At 42.5% G+C, this 21,014-nt stretch overlaps 1 protein-coding gene across 1 annotated transcript in view; it reads left to right on the top strand.

The window, feature by feature from the left end:
* The window catches only part of LOC144498661 (rho GTPase-activating protein 8-like), a 92,381-nt gene extending 73,438 nt beyond the window's left edge, over positions 1-18,943 (top strand). The window contains exons 11-13 of the mRNA XM_078220114.1: positions 3,788-3,916; positions 15,044-15,147; positions 17,828-18,943. Coding sequence (XP_078076240.1) covers positions 3,788-3,916; positions 15,044-15,147; positions 17,828-18,025 — 431 coding nt within the window. The 3' untranslated portion in view covers positions 18,026-18,943. The remainder of the gene's footprint in view (positions 1-3,787; positions 3,917-15,043; positions 15,148-17,827) is intronic.
* Positions 18,944-21,014: the final 2,071 nt, after the last annotated feature.

The raw sequence follows: 21,014 nt of genomic DNA, 5'->3' as shown, positions 1-21,014 counted from the left end.
AAAAAGGTGGGATGGCCAAATCTAGAGCCCCCTGGATGTCAAGGCCGAAAAGGAAAAGTAATATCAGATGCCAATAATACAGAAAGTCGAGAGGAGGAATGAAATTTAAAAGAAAACAGGAAAGAATTTTTCCAAACAAAATCAAGGAGAATCCAAAGATGTTTTATCAGTATGTTAAGAGGATAACTAAGGAAGAACTAGGGCTCATAAAAAAAACAAAGGTAACCTGTGGGTGTAGTTCTTTAATAAATAATTTACACCTGCCTTCACAAAAAAGGGGGATAATACAAACATTGCAGTTGTGGAGTGTGAAGTATTGGGTCTGGTAAACATAGGGAGAGAGGAAGTATTAAGGGGATTAGCATCCTTGAAAGTGGATAAATCACCAGGGCTGGATGAAATGTACCCAAGGCTGTTAAAGGAAGTCAGAAAGGAAATAGTGGATGCTCCGACCGTCATTTTCCAATCATCACGATGTAAGTGTCATTTTTCCCTCCCTGATACATCACAGTGTCTGCAGCTTGACCTCCAACTCAGTGAGCCAAAGCTCCTCCAGCTGCAAACATTTAATGCAGATGTGTTTGCCCTGGGCCAATGACTGAGACGGGCAAGGAAGGAGGTTCTGCGTAGTCAGCATGAGGAGCTAGGCACCAAATTAAGAAGCAGATCCTCAGAGATAATAATCTCCGGATTTTTACTTGAACTATGTGCAAATTGGTATAGGACAAATACAATTAGAGAAATTAATGTGTGGCTCAAAGATTGGTGGGGAAGAAGTGGGTTGCGCTTGGTGGGGCACTGGCATCAGTACTGGGGAGAGTGGTTCAGGAAACCAGGATGTGGAAGTGGTTTGGGTAAAGATGAAAAATGATGAAGGCAAGAAGTCCCTTATAGGAATGGTGTTACAGGTACCCACACAATCGGACAGGGTATAAAGGAGGAAATAATGGGAGCTTGTCTGAAAAGTACAGTTTTTAATCTGCATGTAAACTGGAAAAATTAGATGGGCAAAGGTAGTCTAGATGGGGAGTTCATAGAATGTTTTCAGGATAATTTCTTAGAACAGCACATTCTTGTGCCAACCAGCAAGCATGCTGTACTAGAACTGGTATTGTGCAATGAGATGGTATTAATTAAATGACCCCATTGTGAAGGCGCCCATATTGCTGTGGTCATAATATGATTGCATTTTACATTCAGTTTGAGGGCGAGAAGAATGAATCCAAGATTAATATTTTAAACTCAAGGGCAATTATGAGGGCATAAAGCAAAGCTAGTTAAAGTGAACTATCAAATTCGGTTAAGGGATAGGTCAATGGCAATGCACTGGCAGACATTTAAAGGGATATTTTAGAATATTCGTAACACGAAAGAAAATTTCCAGGGAGGGGAGCCACCATCCGTGGTTAACTAAAAAAGTTAAACATAGTACTAAACTCAAAGAAAAAGCATATAATTGTGCAAGAATGGGTGGCAGGCCAGAAAAATGGACAGATTATTTTTAAAAAAGCAAAGAATGACTAAAACTTTAGGGAAAAATAAGAGTACAAGAGAAAGCTAACTAGAAATACAGAAACTGATAGTAAGAATTTCCATAGTTATTTTAAACAGAGTTAACAAAAATGAGCATTGGTCTTGTAGATAGTGTCTGGGGAAGTAATAATGAAAGATAAGATGATGATTATTGAACAATTATCTTACCAGTTTTCAATACAGAGGATACAAGTAACATTTCAGGAAAAGGGAAGGAGGCATACAAGAAAAGCACTATCACCAGGGAAGTGGTACTGAGTAAATTGTTGGAGTTGTGAGCTGACAAGTTCCTAGGTCCAGATGGACATCACCTTAGGGTCTTTAAAAAAAAGTGTCTAGTGAGATAATAGATACAAATTTTCCAAAATTCCCTAGATTCAGGGAAGGTTCCATTAGATTGGAAAATGCGAATATAACTCCTTTATTCAAAAATGGAGAGAGACAGAAACCAGGAAACTACAGGCCAGTTAGTGTAACATCTGTCATTGGAAAAATATTCACTATCATTAAAGATTTAATAGCAGAGTGCTTAGATAAATTCAAGGTAATAAGGCAGAGTCAACCTGGTTTTGTGAGGAGGAAATTTATTAGAACGCTTTGAAGAAATAACATCTGTTGCGGATAAAGGGGAGCCTGTAGATGTACTGTACTAGGATTTCCAGGAGGCATCTGATAAAGTGCCACATCAAAGTTTATTGTAAAATTAAAAGCTCATGGTGTAGTGGTAATATATTAGCATAGATAGAAATTTGACTAGCTGAGGAAGCAGAGAGTAGGCATAAATAGCTCATTTGGCAAGATGTGACAGGTGGTGTGCCACAAGGATCAATGCTGGGGACTCCACTTTTTATAATTTCTGTAAATGACTTGGATGAAGGGACCAAATGTATAGTCGCTACACTTGCTGATGAGACAAAGATAGATAGGAAAATCAGTTGTGAAGAGGACATAAGAAAGCTACAAGGGAATATAGAAAGGTTAGATGAGTGGACAAAGATTTGGCAAATGGAGTATAATGTGGAAAATGTGAAAATTTCTATTTTGGCAGGAAGAAGTCTTTGCGGTACGGTCCAGGGGTGGCAGCGGTATGGTCCAGGGGTGGCAGCGGTATGGTCCAGGGGTGGCAGCAGTACGGTCCGAGAGTTGAAGTGATGTGGCACTAGGGTGAAGGGAGTTGAAAGTTGTGCTTGGGTATCCTGCTCTATTGATATGTGAGGATTGGGTGAAGGAGACATGGATGGAGGGAAATGAGGAATTGTGGGATCTGGAAGTGTGGTTCTAATCATAGAATCCCTGCAGTGCAGAAGGAAGCCATTCGACCCAGTGAGCGTGCATCGACGACAATCCCACCCAGGCCCTATCCTCGTAACCCCACGGATTTGCCCTGCTAGTCCCCACTAGGGGATGATTTAGCATGGCCAATCAACCTAACCCGCACATCTTTGGACTGTGGGAGGAAACCGTAGCACCCGGGAGGAACCCAAGCAGACACGGGGAGAACGTACAAACTCCACACAGACAGTGGCCCGAGGCAGGAATTGAACCCGGGTCCCTGGCACTGTGAGGCAGCAGTGCTAACCACTGTGCCACCGTGTTTGTGAAGTGAATGGGGTCAGGAGTACAGAAGATCTGGGGTGAGTAGAATGTCAGTGTGTGGGAGCAGTGGAGAGGATGGTTTGCGTTTCTGCAGAGGAAAGCATATTGGAGAGGGTTTAGTTGGCTTGGGTCAACATGAGCAGATTATGGGAAAGACCTGGGTGCCCAGAATGGGGTAGGAGCTGGCACCGATGAGGGATAGAAAGGAAATGGACAGTGTGATGGTAAGGGGGAGGGGTTGGAGAGGCAGGATAAAAGCAGTGACAGGAAGCTGCAAAGCTAGGTAGAAAACACTGGAAGAATTTATACATTCTGGGTCAGGTCAGGATGCTCGCTGTTGGGATTGTCTATCGGAACCATGATTGCGGCAGGGCTAATGATGCAAGAATCCAGGAGAGTCTCCCTCCACTGCCAGTAGGAATGCTGTGCCATGTACCTTTGGGATAACAGCTCGGAGAATGTCAGCAATTGGAGGATCTCCAATCAATGAAGTGTATGTTAGAATGAGAAGCAAAGCTACATGTGGTAAGGACAGACAAAGCTCAAAGGAAGTAATTCAGAATGCTAAATATAAAGAGTGCAATATCTGTAAGAGTTTTGATACATTGTGTATATACTATAGTGAGAAAAGACATATCATTAATTACATCTTTTTCAGGTAAACCAATAAAATTTGAGGAGTATGGAGATGAGCATATTCCTGCTGTTATCTTGAAAACGTTCCTCCGGGAGCTTCCAGAGCCGCTTCTAACCTCTCAGATTTATGACCAGGTCCAAAGTATTGGAAGTAAGCAGAAGTTTTATTTTTCTTCCCACTCTATACTTTAATTCAAGTACACAATCTGAAATATGGGATGTTCTCCATTTTCTATCTGATCCAATATCTGCAGATATTCATGTAAACAGTCTGATAGGAATTATGCAGCTGTCACATCTCAAATCTGATTGTGTTTTTTTTATCTCCACCTCTTTGTTAATGTGATGCCGAGTCAGTAACCTGTGCACATTGTAATGGTGTGGTCACCATTGTGATCCTATTTATTTATTTAATGTTGTAAATCAGAGGTTTTAGAATCCCTAAATTTACTGTATATCCCCCGAGCCTCTTCCAGATCTACCAGCTGGCCCTATACCCCTATCAGCAAGCCGGTTTAATATTTTAACCCCTTTTAATGCCCAAGCATTGTACAAAATGTCCAAATTTTTATACACATGTACATTAAGGAGGAACCAAAAGAGAAAATGCTGGGAAATCTCAGCAGATCTGTCAGGAGAGAAAAGAGCTGACATTTCAAGTCCAGATGACCCTTTGTCAAAGCTGGTCACCTGGACTCGAAACGTCAGCTCTTTTCTCTCCCTACAGATGCTGCCAGACCTGCTGAGATTTTCCAGCATTTTCTCTTTTGGTTTCAGATTCCAGCATCCGCAGTAACTTGCTTTTATACATTTAAGGAGGAGATAGGCAGATTTTTAATTAGCAATGGGTTGAAGGGTTATGGAGAATAAGTGGAGTTGAGGCTGAGATGAGATCAGCCATGATCGTATTGAATGGCGGAGCGGGCCCGAGGTGCTAAATCGCCTGCTCCTGCTCTTAGTTCATAACTTAACAATGTCTTAAAAGTCTACTTGTCACTCTGGCGACAGATGTGGTTGTTTGAACATATATGCATAATGTTTGGGGTGATATTTTTAAGTCGCTTTCCACACAAAGGTGCTGATGACAACTTTTGAATGGTGAAAATCGACTTTTGAGAAGCCAAGTTGTAGATAAGAACAGTATCAAAACTTTGATAGGCCTGTCTGAAAATTCGGTCTCACATTTGGACTCTAAATAACCAACTCCTTTTGTTAGAACTCGACCTTAAGATGTCCAGGAAGTTCTCTTATTTGCAAATACTGTGAAGTAATTTATGAAAGGGTAGCGATGCTGTTTGTGTTTCCCATTGAAGGGAAGCACTCACATAATTACCTCACCAGTTCAGTGAAATGCTGCTGGGACTGCAATGTTGGATTGGCCGGCAGATCTCTAAGGCAGGACACCCTCCTAATATTGGGGCGGACATCTCGCCCTTAGCCAATTAACTCCCCATCAGCATTGAATGGCTGCGGGAACTGGGAATATCTTCTCTGTTGACTCTTGAAGTGGGACGGTAGGAAACCCTGCTATCCAAAAAATATTTCCCATGGTTTTTGGACTGTTATTCAACAGGACTTCACTACGTAACATGAACTGCAGCAAAGAATATTCCCCAGCTTTGGATTAAGTTTTGTTGTTTTTTTTCATATTAATGTCTCCTTGAGATAGATCCTGCTTCATGTCTTGTGTCAGCGTTTTGCTTCATTGGCTGAGATTTGCATGTCGAGTCAATGGTTGTTGTCTCACCAGCAATTTCAGCAAGTACCCTGATCCTGGCAAAACAAATCGCATTACTTTGCTTCTTATACCTGATACTTTGTGTGTTTTTCTTAACGCTAACCGTCTTTAGCCATCTGTTCATTTTTCATGGTTTCACCCTGGCAGATATAGTATACAACTGAAAAAAAAAGCCCATCTTACTCCTGAGCTCAGCTAGATTGGACAGTTGCTGGGCAACTGAAACCACATTGTAGTGTGCGGTGATTGGAGGGAAGGTCTGTGTGTGTCATCCTTTTTGTGCCTATGTGTTCTCATTGGTGTATTGTGAAGTAAATTAACTACTTTATATAACATTCCCACAGAGTTTTGAAACCTGTGTCGCCCATTGTAAAAATACTTGAAAAAAATAACAAATAAAATCCACACCGAGAATTGCTCCCACATAGTCCTTCCTCGCCTGACTCGCACAGAGACATCTCAAAGAAGTACTGTTTGGAAATCCGGATGCAAATCAAAGCCTACCCACCCGTAGCAGAGCAGTAGATATGAGAACAACATCTTGTATGCATTAATACCATTATTTAATGTTTTTCATTATCTATGTAATAGTGTGGCAAATGAGCAGGTCCAACCTGGCATTGTACACTGCGGCCTCCATTTCCTCGGATATGGAGCAACATCATGAATGCACATGTGTTGCAAGCTTGTTAGAGACTGTTATCAAAGAAATCCAAACACCTAGCATTTAACCGACAGAATGACACCACAAGGACAACCTCTATTGCATGTATGAAGAGAAATTAAGCAAAGCAAACACCACTAATTTAACAACATAGCTCATAAAGGATTATGCTGTGAACTAAGTTAGAAACATAGAAAAACTACAGCACAAAACAGGCCCTTCGGCCCCACAAGTTGTGCCGAACATATCCCTACCTTTTAGGCCTACCTATAACCCTCCATCCTATTAAGTTCCATGTACTCATCCAGGAGTCTCTTAAAAGACCCTATTGAGTTTGCCTCCACCACCACTGACGGCAGCCGATTCCACTCGCCCACCACCCTCTGTGTGAAAAACTTCCCCCTAATATTTCCCCTGTACCTACCCCCCAGCACCTTAAACCTGTGTCCTCTCGTAGCAGCCATTTCCACCCTGGGAAAAAGCCTCTGAGAGTCCACCCGATCTATGCCTCTCAACATCTTGTATACCTCTATTAGGTCTCCTCTCATCCTACGTCTCTCCAAGGAGAAAAGACCGAGCTCCCTCAGCCTATCCTCATAAGGCATGCCACTCAATCCAGGCAACATCCTTGTAAATCGCCTCTGCACCCTTTCAATCTTTTCCACATCCTTCCTGTAATGAGGCGACCAGAACTGAGCGCAGTACTCCAAGTGGGGTCTGACGAGGGTCTTATATAGCTGCATCATTATCCCTGGACTCCTAAACTCAGTCCCTTGATTGATAAAGGCCAGCACACCATACGCCTTCTTAACCACCTCCTCCACCTGCGGGGCCGATTTTAGAGCCCTACGGACCCGGACCCCAAGGTCCTTCTGATCCTCTACAGTACTAAGAGTCTTTCCCTTTATATTGTACTCCTTCATCCCATTTGACCTGCCAAAATGGACCACTACGCATTTATCTGGGTTGAAGTCCATCTGCCACTTCTCCACCCAGTCTTGCATCCTATCTATGTCCCTCTGTAACTTCTGACATCCCTCCAGACTATCCACAACCTCACCAACCTTCGTGTTGTCGGCAAACTTACCAACCCATCCCTCCACTTCCTCATCCAGGTCATTTATGAAAATGACAAACAGCAAGGGTCCCAGAACAGATCCCTGGGGCACACCACTGATGACCAACCTCCATTTAGAAAAAGACCCATCTATACACACTCTCTGCCTTCTTTGGGCAAGCCAGTTCTGGCTTCACTGTTAGAGTTCCCTTATCTTACATAATCTTGAAGGTTTATTCACTTTTCCTGGGATCAATCCAAAAGGTATGCCACAGCTTTCAGAGTTTACTTAACTCTCCTTGGCGTTCCAGCTCTTCCTTGAGGTACAAATTACATGGAGATCATTCCATTAGCTTTTGGCTAAACAATTCTCCAATTGTCTTTAAAGATCTCGTGATTGTGGACTCTTCCTCATCCTGGCTTTGGACATATTACCCCGTCAGCTCCTACAGCTTTTGTGCAGCTCTTTCCAAGCTAACTATTCAAGCTCACTGTTTTCTGCCGCAAGGCTCTGTGAGGACCACTGTGGATTGCAAGCTATAACAAATCTTCCAGCTGCTTTGCCCTCTCAAAACCCAGACTGAACTGTCTGCTTCTGTCAGCAAGCGCACACACGTTAATTTAACAAAGTAACCTTCTAACCAGGGGTCCATCTTGAATCACTATCCCTATGGCAATGTGGCATGCTCTGAGAAGATTCAAACAGAAATGCAAAGGAATTATTTTACTTTCAACACAACTCTCTGAGTCTGTAACCCATATGAATAATTTATATTGCTAATGGAGTTTTAACGATACTTTCTCCAGACTGTCTGGTTCCATTACAAGCTTAGAGATGGCATGTTCATTGTTTGGGTTGCATTTACATCAGTCATTTTTACCAGTTTCTCAACCAATTGCCTCATTTTTAATTCCTAAAACTACAAATTATATTCTAAAACATATGAATTATGAGCTAAAATTCACAACATGTGCATGATGCGATGTTCAGCATTTACAGACATGTTCGAGGTTAGAGCTGGCCCATTCTTAAAGTCAGCACTCAAGCCAAGATAATAAAACTTACATTTCTGGTGCAAGTCTTGCTGTTTTCGTTTACCTCAGAAGAACTAATGGTTTCCTAGTAACTCACAAGATTAAAGCAGTGAGGTGAAAAGCCATAGTCACTGGTACAATCTGAAATGTGTGCTGGATCTGCTGTTCTATTTGATTTGATTTATTATTGTCATAAGTATTGGTATACAGTGAAAAATATTGTTTCTTGCGCGCTACACAGACAAAACATACCATTCATAGAGTACATAATGGAGAAGGAAAGGAGAGGATGCAGAGCTAGGGTGTAGAGAAAAATCAATTTAATATAAGAACATAAGAAATAGGAGCAGGAGAAGGCCATCTGGCCCCTCGAGCCTGCCCCGCCATTCAACAAGATCATGGCTGATCTGAAGCGAATCAGTTCCACTTACCCACCTGCTCCCCATATCCCTTAATTCCCTTATCGATCAGAAATCTATCTACCCGTGATTTAAACATATTCAACGAGGTAGCCTCCACTACATCAATGGGCAGAGAATTCCAGAGATTCACTACCCTCTGAGAGAAGAAGTTCCCCCTCAACTCTGTTCTGAACCGGCCCCCACTTATTTTGAGGCTGTGCCCTCTAGTTCTGGTTTCCCTTCTAAGTGGAAAGAATCTCTCTACCTCTACCCTATCCAGCCCCTTCATTATCTTATATGTCTCTATAAGATCACCCCTCAGCCTTCTAAACTCCAACGAGTACAGACCCAATCTGTTCGACCTCTCCTCATAAGCTACACCCTTCATCTCCGGTATCAACCTGGTGAACCTTCTCCGCACTCCCTCCAAGGCCAATATATCCTTTCGCAAATAAGGGGACCAAAACTGCACGCAATACTCCAATTGCGGCCTCACCAGTGCCTTGTATAGTTGCAGCAAGACCTCCCTGCTTTTATATTCTATCCCCCTCACGATAAAGGCCAACTTCCATTCGCCTTCTTGATCACCTGCTGCACCTGCAGACTGAGTTTTTGCGATTCGTGCACAAGGACCCCAGGTCCCTCTGCACAGTAGCATGATGTAATTTTTCTCCATTTAAATAATATTCCAATTTACTATTATTTCTTCCAAAGTGGATAACCTCACATTTGCCAACGTTATATTCCATCTGCCAGATCCTCGCCCACTCGCTCAGCCTATCCAAATCTCTCTGCAGACTTTCCGCGTCCTCCACGCAATTCGCTTTCCCACTCATCTTTGTGTCATCAGTGAGTACCCTACACTCAGTCCCCTCCTCCAGATCATCTATGTAAATGGTAAACAGTTGAGGCCCCAGCACCGATCCCTGCGGCACGCCACTGGTCACCAACTGCCAACCAGAAAAGCACCCATTTATTCCAACTCTCTGCTTCCTGTTAGATAGCCAATCCCCAATCCACGCCAACACCTTACCCCCAACTCCGTGTACCCCAATCTTCTGCAGCAACCTTTTGTGAGGCACCTTATCGAATGCCTTCTGGAAATCTAAAAACACCACATCCACCGGTTCCCCTCTGTCAACCGCACTAGTCACATCTTCATAAAAATCCAGTAAATTCATCAAACACGACTTTCCCTTCATGAATCCATGCTGCGTCTGCTTGATCGAACCATTTTTATCCAAGTGCTCTGCTATTTCCTCTTTAATGATGGACTCCAGCATCTTCCCAACTACGGACGTTAAGCTAACTGGCCTGTAGTTACCCGTCTTTTGTCTACTTCCTTTTTTAAACAGCGGCGTAACAGTAGCTGTTTTCCAATCGGCCAGCACTACCCCAGATTCCAGCGAATTTTGATAAATAACTACTAACGCATCTGCTATTACCTCAGCCATTTCTTTCAGTACCCTGGGATGCATTCAAAGAACAAAGAACAATACAGCACAAGAACAGGTCCTTCGGCCCTCCAAGCCCGCGCCGCTCCCCGGTCCAGGATTGAATCCTGAATCCAGGATCCCCGCCCAATTTTCCAGCCTATCTACATACCAATATCCTATCCACCGAGCTGTCCCTCACAGCTACGATGCTTTGTTCATCACAACCTATTAACTCACCCCCACCCCCCCATTCCAGACCATGTGATCTCCAGGGAGAGGCGAAAACCCAGAGTGAAAACCCCAGGGCCAATATGGGGAAAATTCCATCCGGGCCCGGGGACTTGTCTATCTTCAGTCCCATTAGTCTACCAAGCACTACCTCTTTAGTAACAGTAATTGTATTAAGGACCTCATCTCCCACCAACTCTCGATCTCTAATATTTGGTAAACTATTTGTGTCTTCCACCATGAAGACCGACACAAAGAACTTATTTAAAGTCTCAGCCATTCCCTCGTTTTCCACTATTAAATCCCCCCTCTCGTCCTCCAAGGGTCCAACATTCATTCTAGCCACTCTATTCCTTTTTATATATTTGTAAAAACTTTTACTATCATTTTTTAATATTTTGAGCGCGTTTAGTTTCATAATCTATCTTTCATTTCTTAATCGCTTTCTTAGTCGTTCTTTGTTGTTTTTTAAAGCTTTCCCAATCCACTAATTCTCCACTATTTTTGGCCACTGTACGCATCTGTTATTTTAATACTCCTTTATTTTCTTCGTTATCCACATCTGGTTATCCCTTTTCTTACAGTCCTTCTTTATCACTGGAATATATTTTTGCTGAGTACTTAAAAAAATCTCCTTAAAAATCCTCCACTGTTGCTCAGCTGTCCTACCTACCAGTCTGCTCGCCCAGTCTACATTAGCCAATTCCGCCCTCATCCTATCGTACTCCCCTCTGTTCAAGCAGAGGACACTGGTTTGGGACCCTACTTTCTCACCCTCCATCTGTATCAGAAATTCAACCATATTATGATCACTCAACCCAAGAGGATCCCTCACAAGAAGATCCTTAATTCTACCGGTCTCATTACACAGTACCAGATCTAAGATAACTCGCTCTCTCGTAAGTTCTGTAACATACTGTTCGATGAAACTATCCTGACAGCATATATGGTAGCATACATAAAGAATGGATATTTGAATGAGGTACAGCAGGTTGGTTGGCTTCTATGCAAGGAATGAGAGGTATCTTGTCATTTTGAGCATTTCATTGTTACAGTTCCTGAACTAGAGAGACACCACCAATTACACTGACAACTAAGCACTGGGGTGCTGATGCCAGATGCAGCACTTAAGCTGTTACCTTGGCTGAGATCAGTAATTTGGTATAATCTAGGAATTAATGCTGTTTGAGTTGCAATAACTCAGTATTTTGTACCACATCCAACAAACCAATTCTTTCTTCAGCAGTCCCTCAGGGTCGAGGGTGACTTCTACTCCAGGGAGGTGGGTTCGACGGTGGCTGAATAATCCAATCCTGGAGCCACAGACTCTGTCACAAGTTTGGTGTTGATGAGGTGGGCGGGTAGGACACCCTGGGTTCTGTGCTCTCTTTCCGCTGTTTACGCTTCGCCTCTGCATGCTCCACCCGGTGATGCTCCACCCGGTGATGCTCCACCCGGTGATGCTCAAGGTGATTGGTGCCTTCGCAGTTTGTGCATTCAAAGGCAAGTGATTTTGCCGTGTCAATGGGGATGTTTGTATTTATTTAGGAAGGTTTTCAGAATGTCCTTATAGTGTTTCCTCTGCCTTCCTAGTGAAGCTCAGTAGTTGAAGTTTACCATTTCACTGAGAAACTCTCAAGTAATTTTCCTTGATGAGAGAGAGAGGATTGATTTTGGGCTTATTCTGCCAGTTCAATCCAAAAAAGCATTTCGAGATTCTTCCCGGCCTGCCTGTTTATCATTGTCTGGAGTAGTACTCCAATCTCCAGCAACACATGGAGGTTCAGAAGATGCTAAGCTGGGCTCCAACCATGTGTTTAAAAAAAAAACAGTTTAACCCTTAGCTTTTTTTGTCTTTGCCTGTCATTTAATGAAATAATGGATTGTCTTCCAGGACTGACGTAGCTGCTGAGTTACACTAATAAAACATTTACATTCTGCTTACAGCATGTTGCATTTAATTAGTTGCACTTGTTTAAACATTAGTATTCAGTAGAATTAGAGGAAGAAAACACTGCAAAATATCTGTGGATAACATTGGTACAGAAGACATCATGCTGACTGTTGCACATAAATTGCTGTAAACTATTTTTCCTCCGAAAATGTGGTTCATGTTTTGTCTGACATATCCATCATTCTCTCTGCCAGCCGAATTCTGAAATTCTCTCTGCATTCATTGACTGGCTGCATTTAATCCAGGCAGTTTCAGATTTTCTAATCTAGATCTGCAATCCAATTTTGCCCAAGTGCTTTGTTAATTGCGGGACAGTTTGATGAGCTCAGCCAGAATGACTGTAAACACATTTGACCTCTATGCCAGCAGGGGGAACAATAACTTCTCTTGACCACAACTGAGTGACTCTTGTCCAAAATGCGCTTGTGAATTTGTTGGGTTAAAATGTGGGCCAGAATGTTTTCTTGATTTGATTTATTATTATCACGTGTAAAGTACTGTTTCTTGCGTGCTATACAGACTGGGGTTGCTGCCCCGCCTGCCACGGGGATCGGAGTGGGCGAGGGGCGGAACATGGAAAGGTCCGTTGGCCTCGGTCGGGTGGGATTTGAGACGAGCAAGGCTGTAACATCGTGCCCGCGATTTCCCAAAGGTTCACCAGCAGATTGGTAATCACAGAGTGAGCTCCCTGGATGAGATATCAGGACTGGTGCTGGCAGAGAGGGGGAAACGGAGCAACTGAGAAAAGAACTGCACGGGACAAGAAAAAAAGATGCATTTTTTTATATTTGACTGCAAGTTGGAAAATTATGGGGATAGATTGTGTATTCTGCAATAGTTATTGAAGAGAATGTTCCCTTTAATAAAATCCAAACCTGCTGGCTTGATTCAAGGATCCAATTTCTCTGCTCCCTCCCCCATCCAGATTTTCTTAAACAAATGGCAGCAAGATGTCTTCTCAAAAACTGCTGTACAGTGAAATTGATGGCTGCAGGGGTAGAGAGAGTCTATGGTGCTGGCTGTGGCAGTCCTTTTTAATTTAAACATTTAGTGCTGCAGATGTTTGCCAGATAATTTTCATTTGTTTTTAAACTATAAAATAACTTAATGTTGAATGAATTACAATGCGATTTGTTACTGCCAATCAGTAAACAGGAAACCTGTCTTATTAAAGTGATGAAACTTCATTTTTAAACAAAGCACTGCCAGAGGTGCTTTGCTTCATTGCTTTATACACACAGAAATATGTCAGCACAGAGTGAACACAGAGACCTGCCGGTGTGGTGGTGAGAATGAAGTGATGTTACATTTGCATAACAATTGAATATGCCAGAAGCACTTTTAAGGAGACTCTGGGGATGAAGTCGATGAGCTTTGTAGAGCACAGACTGCTTCAACATCAGAGATAGAGTGAGTGCTAGAAAAGGCAATGGGAGGAAATTTTCCCAAGCAAGGGAAGTATGTGCGAGGAGTTAAATCCCCTAAAATTGATATAGTCCGATCAGGATCATCTTACCCTCCCAGGTTTCTGAAGGGTTGGATGGAAGGCAAGCAGTCTCCTCGGGTCTGTCAATTAGTTATTAAAGTATTTAAAATATCAATTAAGAACTGCTCCAATCCTCATTTCTGAATTTCCCAACCAGGGGATCTGTTCCCAACAACTTAGCAACTCGTCATAGTCACGGTTGTGACTGCACGTTGAGAACATCTTCAGTGAAACTGAAAAGCTGGGAAAGCTATGATTAGTTATGCTGATGAGTTTAAAGCTTTGATTTGTTACGTTGATGAACTCCAGCCATGGCCATTGGAATGCTGCTGTTCAAAGGACTTCGGGTGGCACAGTAGTTAGCACCCCTGCCTGTCAGTCGCAGGGACCCAGTTCGATTCCCAGCTTGGGTCACTGTCTGTGCGGAGTCTGCATGTTCTCCCTGTGTCTGCGTGACTTTCCTCGGGTGCTCCGGTTCCCTCCCACAGTCCGAAAGACATGCTGATTAGGTGCACTGGCCATGCTAAATTCTCCCTCTGTGTACCCAAACAGGCGCCGGAGTGTGGTGACTAGGGGATTTTCACAGTAACTTCATCGTAGTGTTAATGTAAGCCTACTTGTGACACTAATAAATAAACTTCTTCTCTGAGAGCACTTCCACTGCTTGACAGATTGCCAGCTTGCTGGAAGGTGCTTCACATTTTCACTTCAGTTGCATTTCCCTGTTTTGAGTCTTCGCTGTGTCAAGGGAGCAGCTTGTGCAGCTCCTCATTGAACCTCTGAAGAGAGGCAAAAGCCACACTGTCACCAGCAGGAGCAGCACCAGCTTCCTTCTCCTTAGCCACGTGCTCCTCTGCAGGAGATCCAGCTGAAATGAGGTAACAGCCCCCGCGCCGGGTCCACACGCGCCACCCTCCCCCCCCCCCCCCCCCCCCCCCCGGGGACGGGTCCACGCGCGGCCCCTTGGGCCGGGTACACGTGTGGCCCCAACCACATCTGATCTGTTCCCACTCTGAGGACCATGTGTACAATTTTAAGCAGAGATTACTAGATGACAAGTAGGAATCTACAAGCTAAGAATCTGTTTTCTCGACATGTCTGAGCACCATGCTTCAGGAGGCTGTTCATCACAGCAGGTCACTACTAATAATCTGCGCCTCTTGGAACAGAACCTCTTGCTCAGCCGAGCAAGTTGACACAAAGCTGATAATGTGCCTGTTACTACTGTTTTTATGCAATTGATTTAACCTCTAACTGATACATACACTCCTGATTCTAGTTGTTGAAAGCAGCCTACGAGTAACTCGATGCAAGCAAATAATACAGAGCCTTCCAGAACACAACTATATTGTTGTGAAGTACCTGATATGCTTCCTTAACATGGTGAGTATTGGAAAAAAGTCTTGCAATGCTCTGTATGTTATTTACAAAGATCGTGTCACGCATATATGTGCATGGTTTTGTGATTTACAAATGCAATGCTATCCCTTGGGAGGAGGGGAGCTTAAATTTTCATTTAAAATAAGGTAGCAGAAAGTTGGTGAGCTGCGGCTGGCCTGTGGTTGATGAGACTGATCTGTGATATAGACAGTGTTCTACCAATGGGGAAACTGGGCAATTGGCCCACTTGGTGCTGCAACAAATTCCCACTCCTTACTTGCTTCTCTCCTGTCCTGAGGTGCTTACTTTCGTTATATAGTTCTTCAGAAATCCTCTAAGTACCATGCTGAAGTTGCTTGGCCTTGAGTATGAGCTTGATAGGTGGTTGTCTCTGGCCCTTTCAGGCAAGGACGGAATCCCACTCCGAGGACCACGTGTATAATTTTAAGCAGAGGTCACTAGATAACGAGTAGGAGTTGGCTCCCTGACCAATTCCTTCCTTCCCAAGCGCACAAATATGAAGCCTATTCTAATATTCAAGCGGATGTCCTAGTAGTATCAGTGAACTCAGGAAAATTTGGGACTTACAGTGCCTTTACATATTAGGCCATTGGTGAATATGTTACTATTGTGCAATTCTGTAGCATGAACCTGCTATTCAAGGAGCTGTTGATGCCATTAGATGAAAGAGCTAGCTTTGTTTTACAAATGTATCCTATAATTGAAAAGTCCAAACTGAATGCTGACATCGAACCAGTTCCTAAGTATAATTCTGCCATAATTCAAATTCTTTGGACTGTTGATTTTTAGTACAGATCCTGATGATGATGACACTTTCAGCTGGGCAACTAGTTAAGGCCATTTCAAAGTTCTGAATTTAGTCCTGATCTGTATTAATAGGCTGGAGCAACTCAGCTGAAGCTGCTGGCCATCCTATTGGTTCAAATATCTGGCTGCCTGGGGTACATGTGTTCTTACTCAAGTCCAGTCAGAATAACTACATCTTCAATAAACTACCTCTGATCAAAACAAGTGGATATAAGCTAAGGTTGAATGAAAGCTGAAATGATGCATTTTAAACTATTGGAGAGAACATGGTGGCACGCTACACTGGACAATCTTCCAAATGTGTCTGGTGGATTATAGTTCGTTATTATTCTTTATTGTAAAAAACTTGTGATGTAATTAATCCTTGTTGGGCTGAAAAGCACTCAAATGTAGTATTCCTTTTTTTTTGTTGAGGAACTGGCAGGGCCCATCACTTCATTCATGTCACATTTTATTTTTGGATTTTTAAAAATTGCGCATTTGGAAAAATTCCTCCAACACAGTTCAGTGCTGGAAGATAGAGTCAGGACAATACATTTGGTGCATAGTAAGTCCCCATGGCCTAGAAATGTCCAATATTGTCATCATTGTGCCATCCTGTTGGAAGCATAATTACTCCACATTTCACTGGTATTAACCAGTTGACTGGAAAATTATGTTTATTTATTGCGAGCTGTCAATGAAGTGCCAGGATCATTTTTAAAAGCTCTATTTGTCCTGTGCTTATTTTAATATCTTTGTTTGTGGGATTGGAGCAGCAGCAATGATGAGGCCAGCATTTCTACCCAATCCTTAAAGGTGGTGGTGAGCTGCTTTCCTCAACTGCTGCAGTCTTTCCGGGTAGGTGCCGCCACAGTGCTGTTAGGAAAAGAGATCCCAATGCCGGTGAAGGAATGGTGATATAGTTCCAAGTCAGGGTGATGTGTTGCTTGGAGGCGAACTTGGATGCAGTGGTGTTCCCATGCATCTGCTGCGTGTATCCTTCTCGGCAGTACAGGTCACAGGTTTGGAAGGTGCTTTCGAAGGAGCCTTGGTGAGTTGCTGAGGTGCATCTCATAGATGGTACCCACTGCTGCCATTGTACATCAGTGGTGGAGGAGTGAATCTTGAAGCTAGTGAAAAGGGTGCCAATCAATTGGGCTGCGTTGTCCTGGATGGTGTCAAGCTTCTTGAGTTTTGGAGCTGCACTCATCCAGGCAAGTGGAGAGCATTCCATCACGCTCCTGACTTGTACCCTGTAGGTGGTGGAAGAGCTTTGGCGAGTTGGGATTCACTGCAGAATCCCCAGCCTCTGACCTGCTCGTGTTGTCACATATTTCTGTGACTGGCCCAATTTAGTTTCTCATCAATAGTAACCCCCAGGATGTTGATAATGGAGAATTCAATGATGGTATTCCCATTTAATGTCCAGGGAAGAAGATACTTCACTTTGTTTTTCCATTGGACAACTGCACAATATAGATTTTGAGCTTTGTTAGAAATATAGCCTTAAAAGTGTGAGTAAGAGGCTAAATAGCTCAGATACCAAAATCTAAAAAGAAAAAAATAATTAAGTACATATGGAAACGCATTCCTTGCTTTTAAAAAAAAGATGCTGAATCTCGTACTCAGCCAGTTGAGTCTTTTCATAAGTGTCACCAGCTCCAGATTGCTCCAAACTAGATTCAAGCTGTAGCCACAGTCACAGCGAGTCAGACTGCTCTGTGGGTCCGTCTTTGCCACATACCCCATGCTAATACTATAGCTTAGAGCAATGGAGACTCTTAACTTAGCAGGTAGGTAAATCTTTGTGTTCATTGATAATGCAGCATGTTTTACATCATGTTGAAATCTAATCAAGTCTATTGTGTCTTAGGTGTCCCAGGAGAGTATTTTTAATAAAATGAACCCTTCAAACCTGGCATGTGTCTTTGGAGTGAATCTGATCTGGCCCACAAAAGGACCTGCAACGTTGCACGCCCTCCCACCAATAAACATGTTTACTGAGCTACTGATCGAGTACTATAGCCAAGTCTTCAGCTCCAGGATTCTGCCCAATGAGGTTCTGCCATAAACACTACTTCAAACACTGCAGCCAACCTCAGGAAGTCAATGAACAGAATGGATCCCAAATTCTGTATTAAATTATATTGCCCACAGACTCTGACTGAGTGGATGTCAGCTCATGATACTTGAACTTTGTCACTTGCTGATACAAAGATGGTGAAGAAGCAAGTGATTTGAAATGATCATCAGTTTTTGACTGGATACTTATAGAACAAGAAAACTTGATGTAAAAAGTCAGTGTTTGTTTTGATAATGCCACTGGCATTGTTCTTAAGCATTGTAGACTTTTCACAAACCTGCTACTTTTCCTTTTATTTATCGAGTTCTCATTTCAACTGTATAGTGGGGAGGTGCAGATTGGGCCCTGATCCTGTTTTGCTGCTGCACCATTGGTATGTGTAGTACAGAGATTAAAACAAGAAAATAAAATGACTTTAATGTCGTGTGGATAGAATCTTATTATGAATCATGCACTTGTGCCTTAAAACAGTATTAATCTTTTACTGTGCATTGTTGCTAAAGGGGTATGAGAACTACCAGAGTCCAATGCTTGCCTATTCTATTTCATTAATGTAAGGGAGAAGTGTCTAACAAGAATTAATAAGCTCAAATGTAATTAACATAACATTATTGAAGGCAACATATGGGAAAACTTGTGTTTCTGAGGTGAGGGAGTGGTGATATTTTCCATTTAATGTCTGCAGCGAGATCCGGGAATGTTAACAGCTGGGTTGAGAGGACCGAGGCTTATTTCCACATTGAGCTGTTGGAGGAGGGAACTTGGACCCCTTGCACTGGGGTTGCTTCAGTCCCAGGTGCTAATGATGAAAGGAAACCAGCCCACGTGTTATAATTCATACTTTAACAGTTTCATCCACAATGTATTTATAATTTTGTTAAATTAATAAAATGCGGAATAGACTACACTGCCTGGTTTTGTTAACATTTAACATGCAATCACTTGAAGAATCTTTCCTTCCTGATTGCTCTTCTGCGGAGGGCTTGCTGTATTTATTGTTGCTGTGGTGATCATTACTGCTGGTGTAAACAGTAATAGTAAAATATTTTATAATAATGTTATACAACATTAAAACACGGCCCTCACCAACCAATGTAAAAATTGATTTGGTGGCTAAGACATAAAAGATGAGAGCCTTTACCAAGTCTCATGTCCCTATAGGAGAGAAGTCAAACTTCACAGCCCAGTGACATAGGCCCGTGGACAATCCAGCCTATCACACATCCCGAAATTCTGATGAAAAGATTTCCCCATCCAGGTGCTGAATGTTAACCTTGTGAGTGAGTGGCTCACCTAAACATTTAGAAAGAGTTTAATGCTTTATATGCAGCACATCTAAAGAGTCACAAGGCCTTATGTTATTTTTGGTCAGAGTTTTTAAAAAAGCACAAGACTCAGATTCTAAGGTTCACATGAAAGGTCTTTTGATCCACATCTTTTTGTTATTCCGAGGCTTTGTTTTTGCTCGTGTCCTATGAATTTAAGTTTTAATGTTTTGTGTTTAAGGGAAGGTAGCCTAATCTTTGCATCATTCTTTTGCATGCAACACAGGAATGCATCATAATTTCTGTAATGAAGTATAATCTGCTTGACTGGTCTCTCAGTACTGTTTTCAATTTTACCACCCAATAAACTGATGTGCATTTTATAGCACAAGTCACACAAGCGGATAAAATTCTCACTAATAGGAGAATAGAAAGGGACTCGTGTTAGCCCCGCAATTCCAGACAACAAATTATTAGGAGGAGGGTGTTCAGTACAAGGTGAGTGAAGACTTGCAGGAGGGTTCCATGATACTGGATTGAACTCTGATTCTCACCCCAATCCTTCTGCCTGCTCACGGTGTTAATTGTTGCTGATGGCTTATTCTTGAATTCTTTCCCATCAGCTTCATTAATAAATTGCTGTTATCTTTCCCAGGTCAAAGCCCTCCTCCATTCGTTCTCCAACCCTTCTGGCTTTTGCTGATAACTACACTTTACAATCATTACTGCTTGTTCTTTTCCCTGCATTGTATTGGAATCAAGACTCGTCTCAATTTTCTACTTGTTCCCAGCCAGACATCTTTCCCTCACTCCCTTTGTGGCTTTTTCAGCTTCAAGCTTAATGTTGCCTAATCACTGCTGCGTTGGCTGATGGTGCCTTTTTTCCGCTGTTTTTAACTCTGGTGCTCTGCACTTGGTTCTATCGCCACCATTACTCAATCAAACGTATTATCATCCAGCGTATTGGTGGCTGCTCCCTATAACGACTGTTCAACATGGTGTCAGGCTGGGCTTTTCTTGTCAATAAATCCTCTACTGATGAAATTAAACATGAGCTGTGAAATTTTGCTTTGAAAATTAAAGTGGCCACATTTTCTCAACAATCTCAAAGGTTGTACAGTGAATACAGTTTATTGGAAGAGATTCTGATCATGTGAGTCTTTAACTTGCTGATATTTGCCCAATTATTTTAAACACCATCGCTGTTTGAAGTTTGACGATTGTTACTTCTGGCACTGATTCAAGCTATACATTTGCCTCAAAAACCAAAACTGAATGTGAAAGGGAAAGGAGTAACAGCCAGATGGAAGTGTTACAAGATATTATAGACATCACTTTACACCTTCAACCAAAGAGACAGTGCTAGTCCAGAAACTGCAGGAGCTGGAGTCGGTGCTCTGTCTGTACAAGGGAAGATTCACTATTGGATATAGTAATAGGGGAATTAAAAGAGGAGTAAAAGTAGATTCAACATCCAGGCAGAGTGATCATATGGTAGGTGACAAAATCCAAGTTAATAGACTGAAGAGAAGCTTATTTTTGAGGGGCTGAGAAAAGAAATTGGGGAAAATAAAATGGGCAGCATTATTGGCAAACAATAGAAAACATAGTATAGAAACATAGAGACTCCTCCCTGAGTCTCAGTGCGGTTTCTGTCCATCAAGAGGCACAATAGACATGATCTTCAGCATGCAACGCATCCAAGAAAAGTG

Source organism: Mustelus asterias, chromosome 9, assembly GCF_964213995.1.
Source record: "Mustelus asterias chromosome 9, sMusAst1.hap1.1, whole genome shotgun sequence".
Taxonomy (NCBI): Eukaryota; Metazoa; Chordata; class Chondrichthyes; order Carcharhiniformes; family Triakidae; genus Mustelus; species Mustelus asterias.
Note: the sequence above shows the minus strand (reverse complement) of the source record. Positions and strands in the feature narration are given on the sequence as shown.